The sequence below is a fragment of the Capra hircus genome, unplaced genomic scaffold, assembly GCF_001704415.2.
Source record: "Capra hircus breed San Clemente unplaced genomic scaffold, ASM170441v1, whole genome shotgun sequence".
Classification (NCBI taxonomy): domain Eukaryota; kingdom Metazoa; phylum Chordata; class Mammalia; order Artiodactyla; family Bovidae; genus Capra; species Capra hircus.
Window position 1 is genome coordinate 17,937 of NW_017189620.1, and position 17,066 is coordinate 35,002.

The following is a 17,066-nucleotide window of genomic DNA, read 5'->3' on the forward strand; positions in this document are numbered from 1 at the left end:
GGCTTATGGAGGGACTGCTCATTCTGGGATAGGAGCCCTTCAGAAGGATCCACTGTATACAGCTGGGATTTTGGTAAGCTTTGATTAAATTCAGAGGGATGGATGTCACAGGGGAAAAAAACCAAACAAGCCTGGGAGTCTCTCCAGCCAGCCTGTTCCCTGGACTCTCAATTACTTTACTCTATGAGATGCACAGAATTGAGTTGACCATACTCCTCAGTTCTTGGCACACTGTATCATCATTGGTCCGTATGAAGCCCTTATATTCTTTTTTGTTTTGTTTTGTCCACTTCATCACCCATCCCTAATACCATCCCCCCTCCCACATAGGCACCCCACTCTTGTGTATTTAACGTGTGTTTTTCCAATCCACCATTCATATGTTTTATTTACATATATGTGTATATGTGGAAAATGTATGGTATTGTTATGTTTTAATTTACATAAACAGTATTGTACTATAAATCTTGTTCCGTTTCTTTCTTCACTCAACATTCTGTTCTTTGAGATATCCAACCATGTTGCCGTGTTTACACCTAATTCATTCTAGTAGTCCATCTTATACATATGTCACATTTTTCTTATTCATTCTCCTGGATGATGTGTCTGTTCAGTTCAGTTCAGTTCAGTCGCTCAGTCGTGTCCGACTCTTTGCAACCCCATGAATCGCAGCACGCCAGGCCTCCCTGTCCATCACCATCTCCTGGAGTTCACTCAGACTCACGTCCATCGAGTCCGTGATGCCATCCAGCCATCTCATCCTCTGTCGTCCCCTTCTCCTCCTGCCCCCAATCTCTCCCAGCATCAGAGTCTTTTCCAATGAGTCAACTCTTCGCATGAGGTGGCCAAAGTACTGGAGCTTCAGCTTTAGCATCATTCCTTCCAAAGAAATCCCAGGGTTGATCTCCTTCAGAATGGACTGGTTGGATCTCCTTGCAATCCAAGGGACCCTCAAGAGTCTTCTCCAACACCACAGTTCAAACGCATCAATTCTTCGGTGCGTAGGTGTCTCCAATTCTCTGCTACCACGACAAGACTGTAATGGGCAGTTTTCTAAATGTCTTTTTAGTGACACCTTATTTAGAGGAGAGGAAACAAGCTCAGAAAAAGGCACTGATTTTGTCAGGGTTTAAAAGTGAGAAGCAGACCTGTGACACGAGTCCGAGACGGAAACCAGAACCCCACCACTGTGCCTCATGAGAGACCATCCATTTGCCCTCCTCCCAAAAAAATCTAAAATACAATTAAAAGCAGCATACATTGAGGAAATTGAGAGGAAAGGGTGGAAAGAAGTATGGAGTCGAATAAATAGTCCTAGAAAGATCTAGCAGATGAGCTGAATCACAATAATTTTCATGACGCAGAGGAAGTTAGTTTTTTGGTGTGATTATTATTGCTAGAGCCATTTTGCAGAAATGGCAAACGCCACGTCAAAACCTGGCTCCAAACGAAAGACCTTCGATTTCTAAACCCCAGGCTCCTTCAGGGCCAATCGAGCCCTGAGTTCGCCGCCTCCGAGTTCACCGCTGCAGGGGCGAAAGCAGGGCCGAGGGGAAGGGGCAGATTTAAGAAGTGCGTAGTTGCCGACAGGGAGGGGGGAGGAGGGAGAGAATGACAGCGAGGCTCTCGAGTCTATCTGAGCACATCCTGCTCACTGCTTGCGCTTGTTTTTTGTTTTGCGTTTGGGTCTTCAGAACCACTGGTACTTTTCCCATTGGATAAAACGTTGGCGGGTGAGGGAGAGGGGCTTCTTCCCCTCAGATCTCCCCGCGGCCAATCGCCCTGCACAGTCCAGACGGTCGCTGAGGGAGTCAGCCGGGTGATTGGCGGGCCTGAGGGAAGCCAATGGGAAAGTGATGAGGTGCGGTGTTGGCAAGCAGATTGCGTGCGAGCAGGCGGGGGCCTAGGGGGCGCAAGGGCCGCCGCGACGGCTGGAAGCCAATGGCGAGGCGGGACGGCCCCTGGCGTCACGAGGGGGCGGGGCCTGACGATTGGCGCGGAGGGAGTACGGCAGGAGCTGTGGGAGGGAGCGCCACAGCGAGGCTGAGCGCGGAGCTGGTCGCGTGAGGCTCGGCATTTTCGCTTGCGGTGTGACGAGCAGCGGCGGCCAGGCCGGGCGCGAAGGGCCGAGCTGTGCGAACGCGGTCACCATGGACCGCGCAGATGAAGGGCCTCCGGCCAAGGCCCGCCGCCTTAGTGGCTCTGAGCCCCCTCAGAGCGAGCTGCTGCCGCCGCCGCCTCCGCCGCCTCCTCCTCCTCCTCCTCCTCCTCTCCTGCGCCTGCCCCTGCCTCCACCTCAGCAGCGCCCGAGGCTCCAGGAGGAAACCGAGGCGGCACAGGTGCTGGCTGACATGATGGGGGTGGGACTGGGCCCCGCTCTGCCCCCGCCCCCGCCCTATGTCATTCTCGAGGAGGGGGGTATCCGCGCGTACTTCACCCTGGGGGCTGGGGGTCCCGACTGGGAGCCCGCGGTCGAGTCAGGGTATGGGGGGTCGCCCCCTCTCGCGGAGAGCCTAGAAACGCTCTCTCCCTCAGAGGTTTCTGGGGGAAGCCTGGAGATTGACTTCCAGGTGACGGAGCCCAGCAGCTTTGCAGGAGAGAAGGCCCTAGAAACCTGTAGCGCAGGGGGGCGGGGGTACCAGAGGTTAGCCGGTCCAAGGGGGAGAGAAGAGACCGTCATCATCGTGGAAGACGACGACGAGGATGAAAAGGAGAGCGTGAGGAAGAGGAGGAGGAGGAGGAAGAGAAAGCCCAGGAAGGTGAAGAGGGAAAGCCCAGAGAAGAATGCTGAGAAGATAGAGTGCATCCTGCAGGCTCTGGAAAACATTCAACTAGACCTGGAGGCGGTGAATATCAAGGCAGGAAAGGCCTTCCTCCGTCTCAAGCGCAAGTTCATCCAGATGCGGAGACCCTTCCTGGAGCGCAGAGATCTTATCATCCAGCATATCCCAGGCTTCTGGGTCAAAGCAGTATCCTTGTCATCTATACTCATGGGCCAGGAGCCCATGGCCAGAATTGGGTGGGGGGCGGTGGGAGGAGGGACAGACTGGGTGAAAGGGTGTGGGGGCGGGCCCCTGTTGGAAGAATGAGGAAGTCTGGTGGAGAAGGGATGGAAGGAGTGTGGCAAAACATCAGAGAAGCTGGACTGGGGATGGTGAAGAGGGAGGGAGAGCCCATTAAAACTGGACCACATATGGGAAAGGGAAAGAGAAGGAGCATAGCATTAAAAGAAAATGGATCACAGACAGTGAAAGTGGGAGGACAGACACCAGAAAAATTGGACCAGAGATGGTAAAACGAGGAGTGGGGAGAGGGGGACGACAGTGAAGAAGGAGGGGAAGGGCATACAGCAGAGAATTGGCCCAGAAAGGGTACCCAAGTCACACATGGCTGTGCATGCCTAGGTCTCTACTTAGATTCTAGGGAGACCCCAATCCTGGCTGGAGAGGAGGGGGCCAGTGCCTGAAGAATCAGGAAAAGGGGTATCTAGGAATAGAGATTAAGAAGTTAAATGAAGGAAATAACAATAATTCACTGTTGGTGATAAGCTTATCTCTGGGGGACCATGTAACATGTTAGGAACACATGGGTTTAACATCCTAATAGAATTACATGGACACAGACACTTGATACTGTCATACATACATATCACATGATCACAGGCCCCCAGTACCCGGCACAGTATTATGTGGCCACAGGTCCTCAGTACCCAGACCACACCATCACCTGGACACAGGCTCTCAGACACAGACACACAACATTATGTGGACACATACCCATAACACTCAAATATATAACATCATGTGACAACAGGCCATCAGCAACCAGATATAACATCATTTGGACATGGGCCTTTAGCCCCCAGACACACAATGTCTTGTGAACACTCAGAGACAACATCACTTGGGTATAGACTCCCAGCACCCAAACACACAGCAGATATGAACCATGGCAGGGCCACCTAATATAGAGGTTTGATATTTTTAAACACAGGCTCTCACCACATGATATCATGGGAATAAAAGTATGGGTCTTGTTGCATGACCTACTTGTTCCACATACATCACATGAGCACAGAAGGAATTCTGCTCCAGCCTCTCTTTTGTTCTGCCCTGCGTAGCCCCGCCTGGCCTGCCTTCCCTCCTTCTCATTGAACAGTCACTCCTTGACCTAAACTGCTCCCTCCATCAGTTCCTCAACCACCCCAAAATTTCAATCTTGATCAACCAACGTGATGAAGACATTTTCCGCTACTTGACCAACCTGCAGGTCAGGCCAAAGAGAGATCTTTTCTACTAGGACTGGGCAAGGAATCTGGTCCTTGGAGGTGAGGGGGGATTGGGTGGGAGGGGCCACAGTGTGGTGGGAATTCCACCATTACCCCCACCCTGAGCAGGTACAGGATCTCAGACATATCTCCATGGGCTACAAAATGAAGCTGTACTTCCAGACAAACCCCTACTTCACAAATATGGTGATTGTCAAGGAGTTCCAGCGCAACCGCTCAGGTAAGAGGTAGCCCCAGAGCAAATTCATCCCCCCCCATCTAACCTTGTTCAGTGCCCTCTCTATAGCCTCCTTTTTCCCCAGGCCGGCTGGTGTCTCACTCCACCCCAATTCGCTGGCACCGGGGCCAGGAACCTCAGGCCCACAGGCATGGGAACCAGGACGCCAGCCACAGCTTCTTCAGCTGGTTCTCAAACCATAGCCTCCCAGAGGCTGACAGGATTGCTGAGGTGGGGCCCCTCCTGGCATTGTCAGGGAAGACCTTGCTAGGCTTACCCTTAGGTGCCTGGGGGATTGGGAGTAGGCTCTGGGACTTGTGCTCATAGCTCCTTTCCCCTGTCTCTTTCAACAGATTATCAAGAATGACCTGTGGGTTAACCCTGTGCGTTACTACATGATGGGAGAAGGGGGCTACAGAACAAGCAGAAAGAAGCAAGAAAAAGAAGAAAGGTGATGGCAGAGGGTTGATGGCTGAGAGGTGGTTTGTTAGGGGTGGGGCAAAGACTAGGCTAGTGTCACACAGTATTCATAGAGCCAAAAGGGACCTTTGAGATGATCTGATCCAATATGTTTTACAAGTGGGTAAAACATATTGCCCAGAAATGGGGTGTGATTGGCTGAGGTTATGCTCAGGGGTTAGAAATGGGACTCTCCCCACCTAGCCTCATCCCAGGGAACCCTTGTAGCCTATTGCCTCCCCTGTTACTTACCACCTTTCAGTGTTTGTCTGCTCTGGGTACATCACCTCCCACCAACCCTATACTCAACCCCAGACTTCCCCACAGTAAAAACAAGGATGAATATGAAGTGGTGATCGTGGAAGACTCTGATGACTATCACATCATGGAAGACATTATTGGAGAGACCTCAGACAGTGATGGTATCACCGACAATGAGACCATTCATGACGTCAAGATCTCTGACTTCATGGAGACTACTGACTGCTTCGAGACCACTGACAACGAGATAACTGACATCAGTGAGAGCCTCTGTGACAGCGAGTGCCCTGGCCACAATGAGACCACCGACAACAATGAAAGCCCCAATGACAATGAAACCACTGATAACAATGAGAGTGCTGATGACAACAGTGAGAACCCTGAAGATGACAACACTGATGAGAACGAAGAGAACCCTGATGACAACAATGAGAATGCTGATGAGAACCCCAATGGTGATGATGAGAACCCCAAAGATGGCAACCAAAGGAGCAGTGTCAACAACCAGGACAGCAGTGACAGTGACAATGAAGGAGACAATGATGGCAGTGATATTGAAGATAATGATGGCAATGAAGGTGACAATGAAGGTAGTGATGATGATGGCAACGAAGGTGACAATGAAGGCAGCGATGATGATGACAGAGACATTGAAGACTATGAGAATTACCTTGAAGACTCTGACAAGGATCACCGTAACAATACCAACCAGGATGACTATGAGGACGAAGTAGAGAACATCTCTGAAGAAGAATCGTCAGTGGAGGAAGAGGAGGAGGGCAGTGAGGAAGGTGAGCTGGACCCTCACCTTTTTTGTTTTGTTTTTTTTCTTTGGACCCTCACCTTTTGTCTTACCTCCTTTCTCCTGTCAGAGAAAATCTGGCCAGGATCAGAGTATCAAGGCATGAGCACAATCTGCTCTTGTGGAGAAAAGAAAAAAGCATTCTCAGTAAGTTTTTAAATTAAGCAAGGCCAAGGAACATTTAATTTACAAACATAACAAAACCAAAGAAACAAATTTCAGTTCTTGGTGATAGGCAGATAGGTTGTAACAGAGCACAAGACAAATGAAGCAGAGAGAAGAGAGAGGAGGCAGTGAGTGGTAAATTAAGACAGGTTCACACACAGAGGGGAAAAAGTGGCAAACACATTGCAATTCAGCACACTCTGTACCCAGCCCTGGCCTTCTGAGAACTCCCAGGCTTGCTTGGGGAGCTGGGGGTGAAGTGAACAGTGTGTTCAGTGATCCCAGAGGAGGGAGGAGCTAATTGTATCTCCAGAATCAGGAAGGGGAGAACTAGAGAAAAAAAGTAACATTTGAATTGGAGGCTGCCTTCACATTAAGGAGCATTATGGGGCATTCTTGCTGGTAGGGATCACATGAAAAAGAACCTAGAAGGGTGAAAATGCATAGTCTGTTTGTCAGGGTTTACCAAGTTGTCTTCTAAAGACCCTTCACCAAAAGGTTCTCACGAAAAGGTTCAGTGGTCAAATATGTTGAGGAAATACTGCATACAATAATGTCCTTATGTAGAGTCACATGTACATTGGCACCTGAAAGGCTCTGATAAATCCTGCTCTAAGAAACCTATTTAAACATTGTGGAAGTCAGCATTTCCCAAACGTTGATCACAGAAGCCATTGTTCACTGCCCACCAAAAAAAGCACTTTGGGAAATGCTGAGGAAGGGTTGCATGTGGAGGGTTGAGGGAGAAAGCATTATTTAAGGTAACTGCCATGTTTGGCTCTGGCCCGGATGACTGGCCAAAGGAAGCACCATTTCATGAGATGGGGAAGGGCATGGCAGTGGGATTGGTGGGATGCAGAGAGGAACATGGAGTTGGAAGGGCTTGTTGGACACAGGTACAGGTGTCTGAGAGGCAGGTGGTTAGTGGTATGTCTGGGAAGTCAGAAATTGTAAAGAAAGGAGGTAACAAGCCAGGGCAGAATCCTATATCTGGATTCTGGGGCCAGTTAATGTTAATTGGGTCCAATTAACATTAATGAAGTGTTTACTATGTGCCAGACACTGTACTAATGGTTTTCTTGCTTTAAGTAATTTAATTCTCACAGCAACTCTTAAAAAGTAGGTACTATTATCCTCCTTTTATAGATGGGGAAACTGAGACTCTGAGAGGGTAGAGTTAGGAGAACTAGGTCATGGAACATTCTGAGAAGGAAGGAATTGTCAGCAGTGTCCAGTGGTCCTGAAAGGGCAAGTAAAATGAGGGCCGGGATGTGTTCATTGTATTAGCAGCTGAATAGATGATCTATGACCTTGGGAAGAGTAGTTTCAGTGGCTTGGTGGGGGTAGAGCCAGACCACAGTAGGAAGGGGGAGGGATGAGCAGGGGTTAAGGTAATAGAGTCAAACCTTGGCTGAGAAGGAGATGGCAGAAGGCAGACAAGGGGGGATGTTTGAAGCTCAGGCAAAATAGAGGAGAGGCAGCCCTGTAGGGGAGGTGGAAAGAGCAGGAGGACCAGCCACTCCTTGGAGTTTTGGCCATGGTATCCCTGGCAAACTTCCATTGAGGGCACCAAGAAAGGAGTTGAATGAGTGAGTAGGTTTAATCTAGACATATTTTTAGGTAGGGAAACTGAGGGAATTGCCGGCCTCATCCCCTCCTACTCAGTGGCATCTCCTTTCAGAAAAGGGGAGGCAGAGTTATCTGCACAACCCTAGTGTGGGAGCAGGGGTGGGGAACTGGGCCAAAAAAGACAGACTTAGGCCTATTTGAATCACACCAGGGAAAAAGAGGGAGCAGCCTCTGGATGAATAGAAGGTTTATTCAGCTGAAGTCAGAGCTCAGGAAGAGACACACACATTGCATACACTGGGAGAAAAAGCTACTTTCAGAGATGTATCAATTAGGACAGGGGCAGCCCACCCTGCCTTCCTGCTTTCCTCCCACTGCCCCTTACTCTCTTAGCTTGAGTTCACACACATACTTGGCTGCTTGTTCCAAGCAGAGGTGCTTGATGAGTGGTCCCAGGCCCCCCAAAACCTGACTGTGGGCTCTGTTCCCTATGAAGAGTGACATCTACCTGTCCATTTAACCACCCTCTTCCATTTTCCTCTCCTTGATTCTCTTTCCTGTGCAGGCAGTGAGCAAGGTGAGAACAGCAATGATGAAGGAATTGAAGAAGACTCAGGAGAGGAAGACTCAGAAGACTCCGACATGGAGAAGGTGCTTCAGGTCCAAAACCCTTGGGCCATCCCGGGAAAGAGGGGCAAAATGGGATAAACGTCTTACCCTTTCAGGGGCTGCTTCTCTATATCCTTCTCCCCCTGCCCCATTTGCCCTCCCTATCAGCTAGGGCCGAGCGGCCCCGCATTGCACTTCTGGGGGGTGACTGACTTCGTACACGGGTTTAAAGTTTATTTTTATGGTTTAGTAATTGAGAAATTCTTATTTTGGGGGGAGGGAATGGGGGCTTCCCCCTTCCTTTTAGCCCTCCTCCCCCGCAGGCTTCTGTGTGCTGCTAAACGTATTATCGTGATGCTTTGGTCAGGGCCCCTCTATCCCCCTCCTCGTGCTGTGTGGAGTGGACACCCTTGATCCCGAAGCGGGGAGGGCTGCTGTGGCCTTGGGGGGCTCTGCTGCCACCCTGTTCTCCCAAGTCTCTTTTCCTCCATTCCTCACCTTTCCCAGCTGTGCCCGCTAGCCCGCCTCGGTGTCTATGCAAGGCCGCTTCGCCATTGCGGTATTCCTGTCCCCCTCCCCCAGAAGTCCCGCCTCGTTCCCTCTGGACCCTGGTAATCCTAATAAAAGTGTGAGCAAATTCAAAGTGCTGTTTCGAGTCTTTTGTCCCACTCGGTGCACGGTCCCCAGCAGCCAGTCTCCGTTCCCACAGGCCCACAAGTAGGTGCCTCGTCTATGCAGGGGCCAGGAAGATGGTAGTTGCTGGGGGTGGGGGTGCCTGGCTAGGGGCGAGCTCCTCCCTACCGCAGAGATGTTGCGTCCGGTCAATGCGGACCATTCTGACCAATGGCAGGGCGAGGCTGAGGAAGCCCCTCCCTCTCCCGGAGGCCGCAGTAGATCCAGGCAGGTAGCTAACAGCTTCCCACGCCTTCCCCTCCGCGCATGCGCACAGAAACGCCCTGCCGCCCTGGAACATTTTATTCAGTGATCTTTTTATTTATCGTGCGTCAAACATTTCCTTGGGCCTAGTATGAGCTGGGAGAGGGGGAGCTAGAGGAATCCATTTTTTTTCATTCGCATGTAGTGAAATAAAAATGATATCAGTTAGGACTTAAACCAGTAATGCATAAGTGCTCTCTCAGGAAGAAGGTGCATGATCTCTGGGGCTGGACCTGGGAGAGAAGACAAGAAAAAAAGAGAGTCCTGGCTGGGGAGTTTACATAGAGATAAACGCAGGGGTTTCTGGTGGCTCAGTTGGTAAAAAATCTGCCTGCTATGCGGGAGACCAGGTTGGATCCCTGGGTGGGGAAGATCCCCTGGAGAAGGGAATGGCTACCCACTCCAATATTCTTACTTGGAGAATTCCGTGGACAGAGGAGCCTGGCGGGCTACAGTCCATGGGGTCGGAAAGGGTCGGACAGGACTGAGCAACTAACACTTTCACTACTTTTCAAAGGAAGAGAAAAGGAAAATTACTATGTAGCTGTGGGGGCAGGGTGGGAACGGTCAGGAGTTGGACGTCTGAAAGACAGGCTTTATCTGGGAGATAGCTGAGGAAAGGCCCAGTGGCTTTACGTTTTGGATACAGGAACTTTATTTCCACGAACACCACAGAAACCTCCCAGTTTCTTTCTTAATCATAACTTACACAGAGATCCCAGACATCCGGGTATGTCTTCTGCAATATACCTCCCGAACTTTCCATCTGATGCTCTTATTTTGGGGAAGGCTTCAGATGGTTTGATTTGTGTTTTACATCATGCCCTCTGCTGGCTGCCAGGAGCATTGATTTGAGGGAGGGAGAGCAGTGAGAAAGTGGATGCTATACCTAAGGTGAGAATGGCGTGATGGGGAAGGATATGGGAGGTATATTATCTTTTGGAAGTTTTAGATTTACAAAATCATTGCAAAGATAATACAGAGAGTGTCCCTATATCCTACCGGTATACCTCATCAGTTTCTCCTATTGTTAACATCTTACATTTGTACTATATGTCTTTCACAATTAATGAACAAATATCAAAACATTATTAATCAGTTCAGTTCAGTTCAGTCGCTCAGTCGTGTCCGACTCTTTGCGACCCCATGAATTGCAGCACGCCAGGCCTCCCTGTTCATCACCATCTCCCGGAGTTCACTCAGACTCACATCCATCGAGTCAGTGATGCCATCCAACCATCTCATCCTCTGTCGTCCCCTTCTCCTCCTGCCCCCATGAAAGTCCATATTTCCTTAGTTTACACTAAATTTTCTTTTTCTGTTCCAGGATGCCATCTAGGACAAATTACATTTAGTCATCATGTCTCCATAGACTCCTCTTGGCTGTAACAGTTTCTCAGATTTTTCTCATTTTTGATGACCTGGAGTCATCAACATTTGAGGAATACTAGTCAGGTATTTTGCAGGATGTCCTTCAGTTGGGATTTGTCTAGTATTTCCCTCATGATTAGACAGGAGTTATGGGTTTGGGAAAGGAGGACCGCAGAAATAAAGTACCATTCTCTTTGTATCATATCAAAGGTACATGCTATCAATATGTGTTATCACTGTTGATGTTAACTTGATCACCTGGCTGAGGTGGTGTATGTCAGGTTTTTCCACTGTAAAGTCACTCCATTCCCCCACCTTCCATACTATACTCTCTGGAAGGAAGCCACTGAGCATAGCCCGTGCTTAGGGAGTGGGGAGTTATCCTCCAACTCCTTGATGGGAAAGTGTTTACATAAACTAATTAGAATCCTCCTGCATAAGAAATGTGTGTATTCTATGAGTGCTTTTAAGATGCTAGAATCAACAGGCTCTAAGTATAGAAAAAGAGGGATTGAGAGAAGTCAGAGATGACTGCCAGGTTGCTGTGGGACCTCCTGTGAAATGGTTAGAATACCAGATCTTGGATATACTCCAGATCCTGATAAATGTTTTGGGAAGCATGGAAGCTTAGATGCCTCTGGTTCTAACCTGGGATCACACTATCAGAAGTGGGTAGAGGAGACTCTGGCCCAGAAGGAGGAACATCTTGCCCCAGGGCCAAAGCTGAGAGTACAGGATGCTGAGTCAAGGCATCTTGGACAAAGGAAAGAAACACCTATGAGCAGTATCTGGAGTCAGTCCTAATGAGCACGTGATGCAGTGGAGGGGAGGGGAAAGCAGCAGGGGCAAAGGACCTGGAGAAAGATAGCCTGGGTATCCTTGCCTGAGTCTACTCTGGAACACAACGTGACTCTCTCACCCTCTCTAGAGGGTCTCAGTTTTCCCATCTACAGACAGACTAATCATGCTGGGGGATCAGCCCAGGAAAAGCAACCAGCCTAAGATCCCAAATGGAGTCTAGTCTTAAAGCAAACCTCTGAAGTCTGGCCTTCATCATGCTCTTCCCTGATTCCTCTCTATCTCTCTAATTAAATCCCTAGCCTCTCACCCTGGCTCCTCTTTATCCACCCTGTCAGAGAGGGCCTCTGACTTCAGGGACACTGTTAGGACCCAATTATGGGATTCTAATATACTTGGCCAGGATGCTCATGTCCTGGACTGAGGCATGGGAGAAGAAAATGTTATTTGTCTAGAGTGACATCTTTTCCCTGTGCCCTCACTCCTCAGTGTGTGGGGTGGCTTCAGTTCTGCCCTATCTGGTTCTCCAAAAGGGAGGGCTATTCTAGAAGTCCTTAAGGTCACATTCAACTCCAGACTATATTCTTTGCTGAAGATTAATGAAGACAGGCCCATCTGCTGGGACCCCAAACAGAAACCAGGAGGAGAGTAAGGAATTGTAGATCCAATGTGCCCCAGGGCCTGTTCCCATGCTGAAGCTACTTGTCTCTATATCCATCACAACTCACCCCACTCCCCTGAAGCCTGGAGCAACCTCCTGAGGGTAAGGTTCCCAGGACTTCCTAGGACCAGACCTTTAAAGTGCCACCCACTTCTGTGACTAAAAGTAGATTGGCAGGGACAAAACTAAATTCAGGAAACTAGATCCCTCCTTCTTTGGTGACCAAAAAGGCCATCAGTGGCTCCCGTGGTTGGGGATGTGGAGGATGGTTAGGGAAGCATCCTATTTTTCATTCCATAAATATTTATTGAGCACATGCTGTGTGCCTGATAGAAACTCAGTGATAAGAACACAGCAAGGGAACATGAACAGACCAAGTTTTTGTCCCCCTGGAGCACAGAGTTGAAACACGTGTTCATAACATTTTCTGGGTGCTATGGACCTGCTTGGTGATCTGGTGAAGCCTATGCATCTTTTCTCAGAAAACAGTATCTTTTGAATGCATAAAATAAAATAATTAAAGCCATAAAACATTGAGTATATTTAAATATTGTTATTAAAATATAGAAAAACAAATACATGTTATAGTAATATATTTGCTCCTTGTTAACCCATTCAATCACAAGATCTAATGGACAGTCTAATGACAAATATGCTTTTGAGATAGAGATGAGATTATATGATATTTCAAGAAATGTGCAACATCTATAATATGACATGAAAATCTCTGTGATTTCTATTAGTGATGGAGTCACAGGTACTATTACTACTATGGTGAGTTATATTCTTTGCTGAAAAGATGCTAAATTTCAATTACAGGAGAGTGGAAAAAAAAAAAAAACATTTTTCCCCATCCAAATTTAGGAACCCCTCTAAACCCTGTCCCAGCTGGACTGGAGTGAGGTTTGTGAACCCAAATTAAGAAACCCTGATAATAGGAAAGGCCTTCCTGTATCTCCTCCCTTCTCAAACCCTTTTCGTCTGGAGGACAGAAGCCGGGGTTTTATTCTGGGTCGTACTGCTGTGTGACCTTAAGTCAATCAGTTTGCTTCTCTGAGCCACAGTTCCCTAAATCTGAAACAATGGCAAAGGCAAGAATTGGGAGGGGAGACCTTAATTATTTATGCTCCAGGCAACTAATTTATGTTCTCTCATTGAATCCCCTATTGACTGGATGGCATTTCCAGGTAAGATTTTAAAAATTATCTTCCCATTTCACAGATGGTTAAGCTGAGGCTCTGAATGAGGTTGTCACTTGACGAATGTCTTAATCAGCAAGTAGCAGAGGCTGGTGGGTGACTGGCCAGACGCCTATAACCACCTCATCCTCCAGGGATAAAACTGGGAACTACGTTCACTTTAAGCGAGAGAAACCTGGCTCAGAAATGCCTGCAAGTGGGGGGGGTAACCTATGGGAAACTGGGGGCAGAGTCGTGTCTCTTAGCAGAGCGGTGGTTTACGGAGAATAAAACGTCAAGAATCTGCGCATCTCAGATTGTCCAGTGACTCGCGCCAGGCCTCACTTTGGGCTTCGCGCCTGCGTGCTCCCAACCAACCGCCCGAAGACGTGTCGAACCGACTGGCAAAGAGCGATGACGATCCTCCTCCTGGCCAATCCTATTAAAGGATGGGCTTGGCTCATAAACCAATCAAAGACCCCCAGAGGGGCGGGTTTTCTTGGGCTTGGATCCTAGTTGGGGGGGGAGGTGTAAAAATAAAGTGTTTCCACCTCCAGCCAATCCCAGGGAAGACAGGAGGGCACTCCTCCAATAGGATCCTGGAGCCGTCTGTAGCAGTGGCTGCCTGCGACCACCCCTAGCACTCTGGCAGGCGGGAGGGACGCATCCGGTGCATTCGCGAGGTCCAGTTGCCGGTACCTGGGATCTTCTTGCGCGAGGCAGTGGCGGCACCGACGGCCCGAGGTTCCCGGTGAGACTCTGTAAAGACTGGGGGTAAGGGACGCGGGAGGGAAGATGCCTAGCCGGAGCGCATGAGAGGTTGGACCTGGGCGAGCTTTTATCCCGGCGGCCTCTCAACCCTAGGTCAGCAGGTTGCGGAGGATCGTGCGGGTAGCAAAAGGAGGGCGAGTGCTACTGCGGCCCCAGACAGCGACCAGGTAAGTACCCTGCGGAGCCCACCCCCATGCCTGCCCTCCGCGCTCCCCTCATTTCTGTCTCTTGGTAAACGGTGTACTTTGCAGGTCTGCAGCTCACGTGATTGTCTGCGTGCTTGTCTCAAAGTCTCCGTCTCTCTCTGCCCACTCCACTCCGTGTCTGTCCCCACCTTTCTGTCTGCCTGTACCTTTCTGTCTGGCTCCCTCTCTGAGACACAGGAGACCACCCAGACCTACAAGGCTGAATCCTGCTCCAAGCAATAAAAACTAGCTGTAAAACCTCTAGCCTCACCCAGCTGGGCCTCAGTTTCCTCATCTGTCAAATGAGAGTCTAATAATCTCCTGAGACAATACATGTGCCTCACTTTGCCCTGCTGCCTGGCCCCTAGAAAAGTGTCAATAAATAATAACTGTTATGATTGAAAAGAATATAGTCTCTCTTGGCCTTTGCCTTTATTTTTTCCTGTCTCTGACCCTCCCCCCACCCCAATTGGTTCTTCTTTGTGAATGTTTCTTTCTCTGTTATTGCTTTTCCTCTTTCTGCCTCTTTCCCATCCCGAAGCTGGTTAGAGGTACATTGTTTATAGCAATGAGCTTGACCTAAGAGTGCCTATCAGCTTAGTCTGGGGCTCTTGTCTGTTCTGTGGGTAAAAAAACGGAGCCTGGCCTTAGGCTGCTTCTGGTCTCATTGAGGAGACAGTGTTCCCCAGCTACTGTGTTAAATATGTGAGACCTACCCCCGTAGGGTGGGGAGCAGCTTAGATGAAAAAGTGAATCAGGCTCCTATCCTGTATCATGTTAGTTACTACAAGAAAACCAGAGACCAGGGGTCTTCTCATTACAGCCCCGGAGTTGACCAGGCGTCTGGAACTCACCTTCAGTCATCAGCAAAATCCCCTTCATTCTCACCCTGGTTTCTGAATAGTCCTGTTGGGTTTTTTTGCCTTACCTTAGTGGTTCGCATACCTTTTGGACACAGCACTCCATTTTTATAATGTACATTTTGAAATATCTCCTTCACTGTTCTGAACTGAAGTGCATAGATAATAGAATCTGTCTACACACATAATTCCCCTCAGAACCAATATAGTGTTCTAATTGGATATAAGGGAGAAGTAAAGGAAAAATAATTTATAATAAAGCAATATATTTCATTATCTTTTTTTTCTTTTAAAATATATATTTCAATATGTAAAGGCTGGGATATAATTCCACTGGAAGACATATGGAGTGGTCTTGAACATAATGGAGTGGTCTTTAGAATATATATATATATATATATAATGCTTGTACCTGGGAGTGTACATATAATGCTTGTACCTGGGAGTGTGACAGCTACACTGTGACTCAGAAACCATGGATAGGGTGATGTGATTTTCCTAGATGATGAGCAGTTCTTTATAAGGTTCTAAACAAAACAAAGTACAATCTTCCCTCTATTTATATGATGGTTGAATTACTGGAAAAGTCATTATATACTAAAATCCATAATCTGGCTCCCATAAGCTCTCTGATCTTATCTCCTACGACTCTCCCCACTTACTCCCTCTCTTTCACCCATCCTGACCTCCTCTAGGCTACTTGAACATATTAGGCACACATCCACCTCAGGAGGTTGAACTGGGCCATCCGTTGTACCTAGAATGCTCCCCTCTCCAATATCCACAAAGCTCATGCCCTCACCTCCTTCAGGCCTCTACTCAGATGTCACTTTCTCAATGAGGCCTACCCTGACCTTCATATTTAAAATTGTAGCACTCCCCTAGCACATACCCTGCTCTGTTTTTTCCATAGTGCTTCTCACCCTCTTACGTAACATAATTTACATCTTTATTATGTTTGTTGTTTATTGTCTGACTCTCGCACTCAATTGTAAACTCCAGAAGGGCAGACATGGTTTGTTTGTGTCCTGATGTATCCCTATTACCTGAAACAATGCTTGGACATAGTAGTCTCTCAATAAATGTTTATTGAATGAATGAATGAATGAACAGGTTTTTCACCTACGTGATTATCTGATGGAACATTCTAAAGTTGCATGGGATGCATTATGATTGTTAGCCGTGTGGAGCTGTTTTAGCCGTGTGTGAGCATCCCTGCTCAGTGCCCACTGAATGTCACAAGTAATCTCCAATTATTTTGACAGTCAAAAATGCTCCCAAAACACCCCTTGCCTGTCTGTTCAATCCCTCACTGAGAACAACTACTTGAATAGAAATCTGGCTTTTCCCTGAGCACTCTGCTCCCCCAGCAGCCCCCTCATACCCCTCCTGCCAGGAGTTTAGGACATGAGAGTAGGTGTCCTCACTCTATATGTCCTTTCTAGACATTTTCTCTCCCTCCTCCTTAAACATTGTTTTTTTAGAATTAAAACCTTCTTATTTTTAAATAATTTCAGACTTTTTAAAAGTTATAAAAACAATACAAAGAATCCCCATATATCCTTCACTTAGATTCCCCAAATGTTAAGAAATTATACAACTACATTTCAATTATCAAAATTAGGAAATGAACAATGGTACAATACTCTTAATGAAAGTATAGAACCTATTTGAATTTCATCATTTTTTCCACTACTATAATTTTTTTAATATTTCTTTATTTATTTGGCTTCATTGAGTCTTAGTTGTGGCACATGGAATCTTTGCTGCATTTTTTAATATAAATTTATTTATTTTAATTGGAGGTTAATTACTTTACAATATTGTATTGGTTTTGCCATTAGATTCAGGATTCCGCATTGTGTTTAGGAGTCATATCGCCTTAGGCACTTTTTTTTTAGATAAGCAACAAAAATTTATTGTATAACATGGGATT

The 17,066-nt window shown here is 47.7% G+C and overlaps 1 protein-coding gene across 1 annotated transcript; it reads left to right on the forward strand.

Moving 5' to 3' along the window:
- The first annotated feature begins 2,000 nt into the window (after positions 1-2,000).
- On the forward strand, positions 2,001-9,013 carry TSPYL2 (TSPY like 2). The gene is made up of 7 exons (XM_018044562.1): positions 2,001-2,969; positions 4,192-4,269; positions 4,397-4,508; positions 4,591-4,736; positions 4,859-4,956; positions 5,292-6,016; positions 8,327-9,013. The coding sequence occupies exons 1-7, from the start codon at positions 2,151-2,153 to the stop codon at positions 8,467-8,469; spliced, it is 2,121 nt and encodes a 706-aa protein (XP_017900051.1). The 5' UTR covers positions 2,001-2,150; the 3' UTR covers positions 8,470-9,013.
- The last annotated feature ends 8,053 nt before the right edge of the window (positions 9,014-17,066 follow it).

Excerpts from the sequence above, each read along its gene's own strand:
- TSPYL2 (XM_018044562.1), top strand. The coding sequence starts at position 2,151 with ATGGACCGCGCAGATGAAGGGCCTCCGGCCAAGGCCCGCCGCCTTAGT. Across the intron at positions 2,970-4,191 it reads CAGGCTTCTGGGTCAAAGCA|TTCCTCAACCACCCCAAAAT; the intron begins GTATCCTTGTCA and ends TCCCTCCATCAG. Across the intron at positions 4,737-4,858 it reads AGGCTGACAGGATTGCTGAG|ATTATCAAGAATGACCTGTG; the intron begins GTGGGGCCCCTC and ends CTCTTTCAACAG.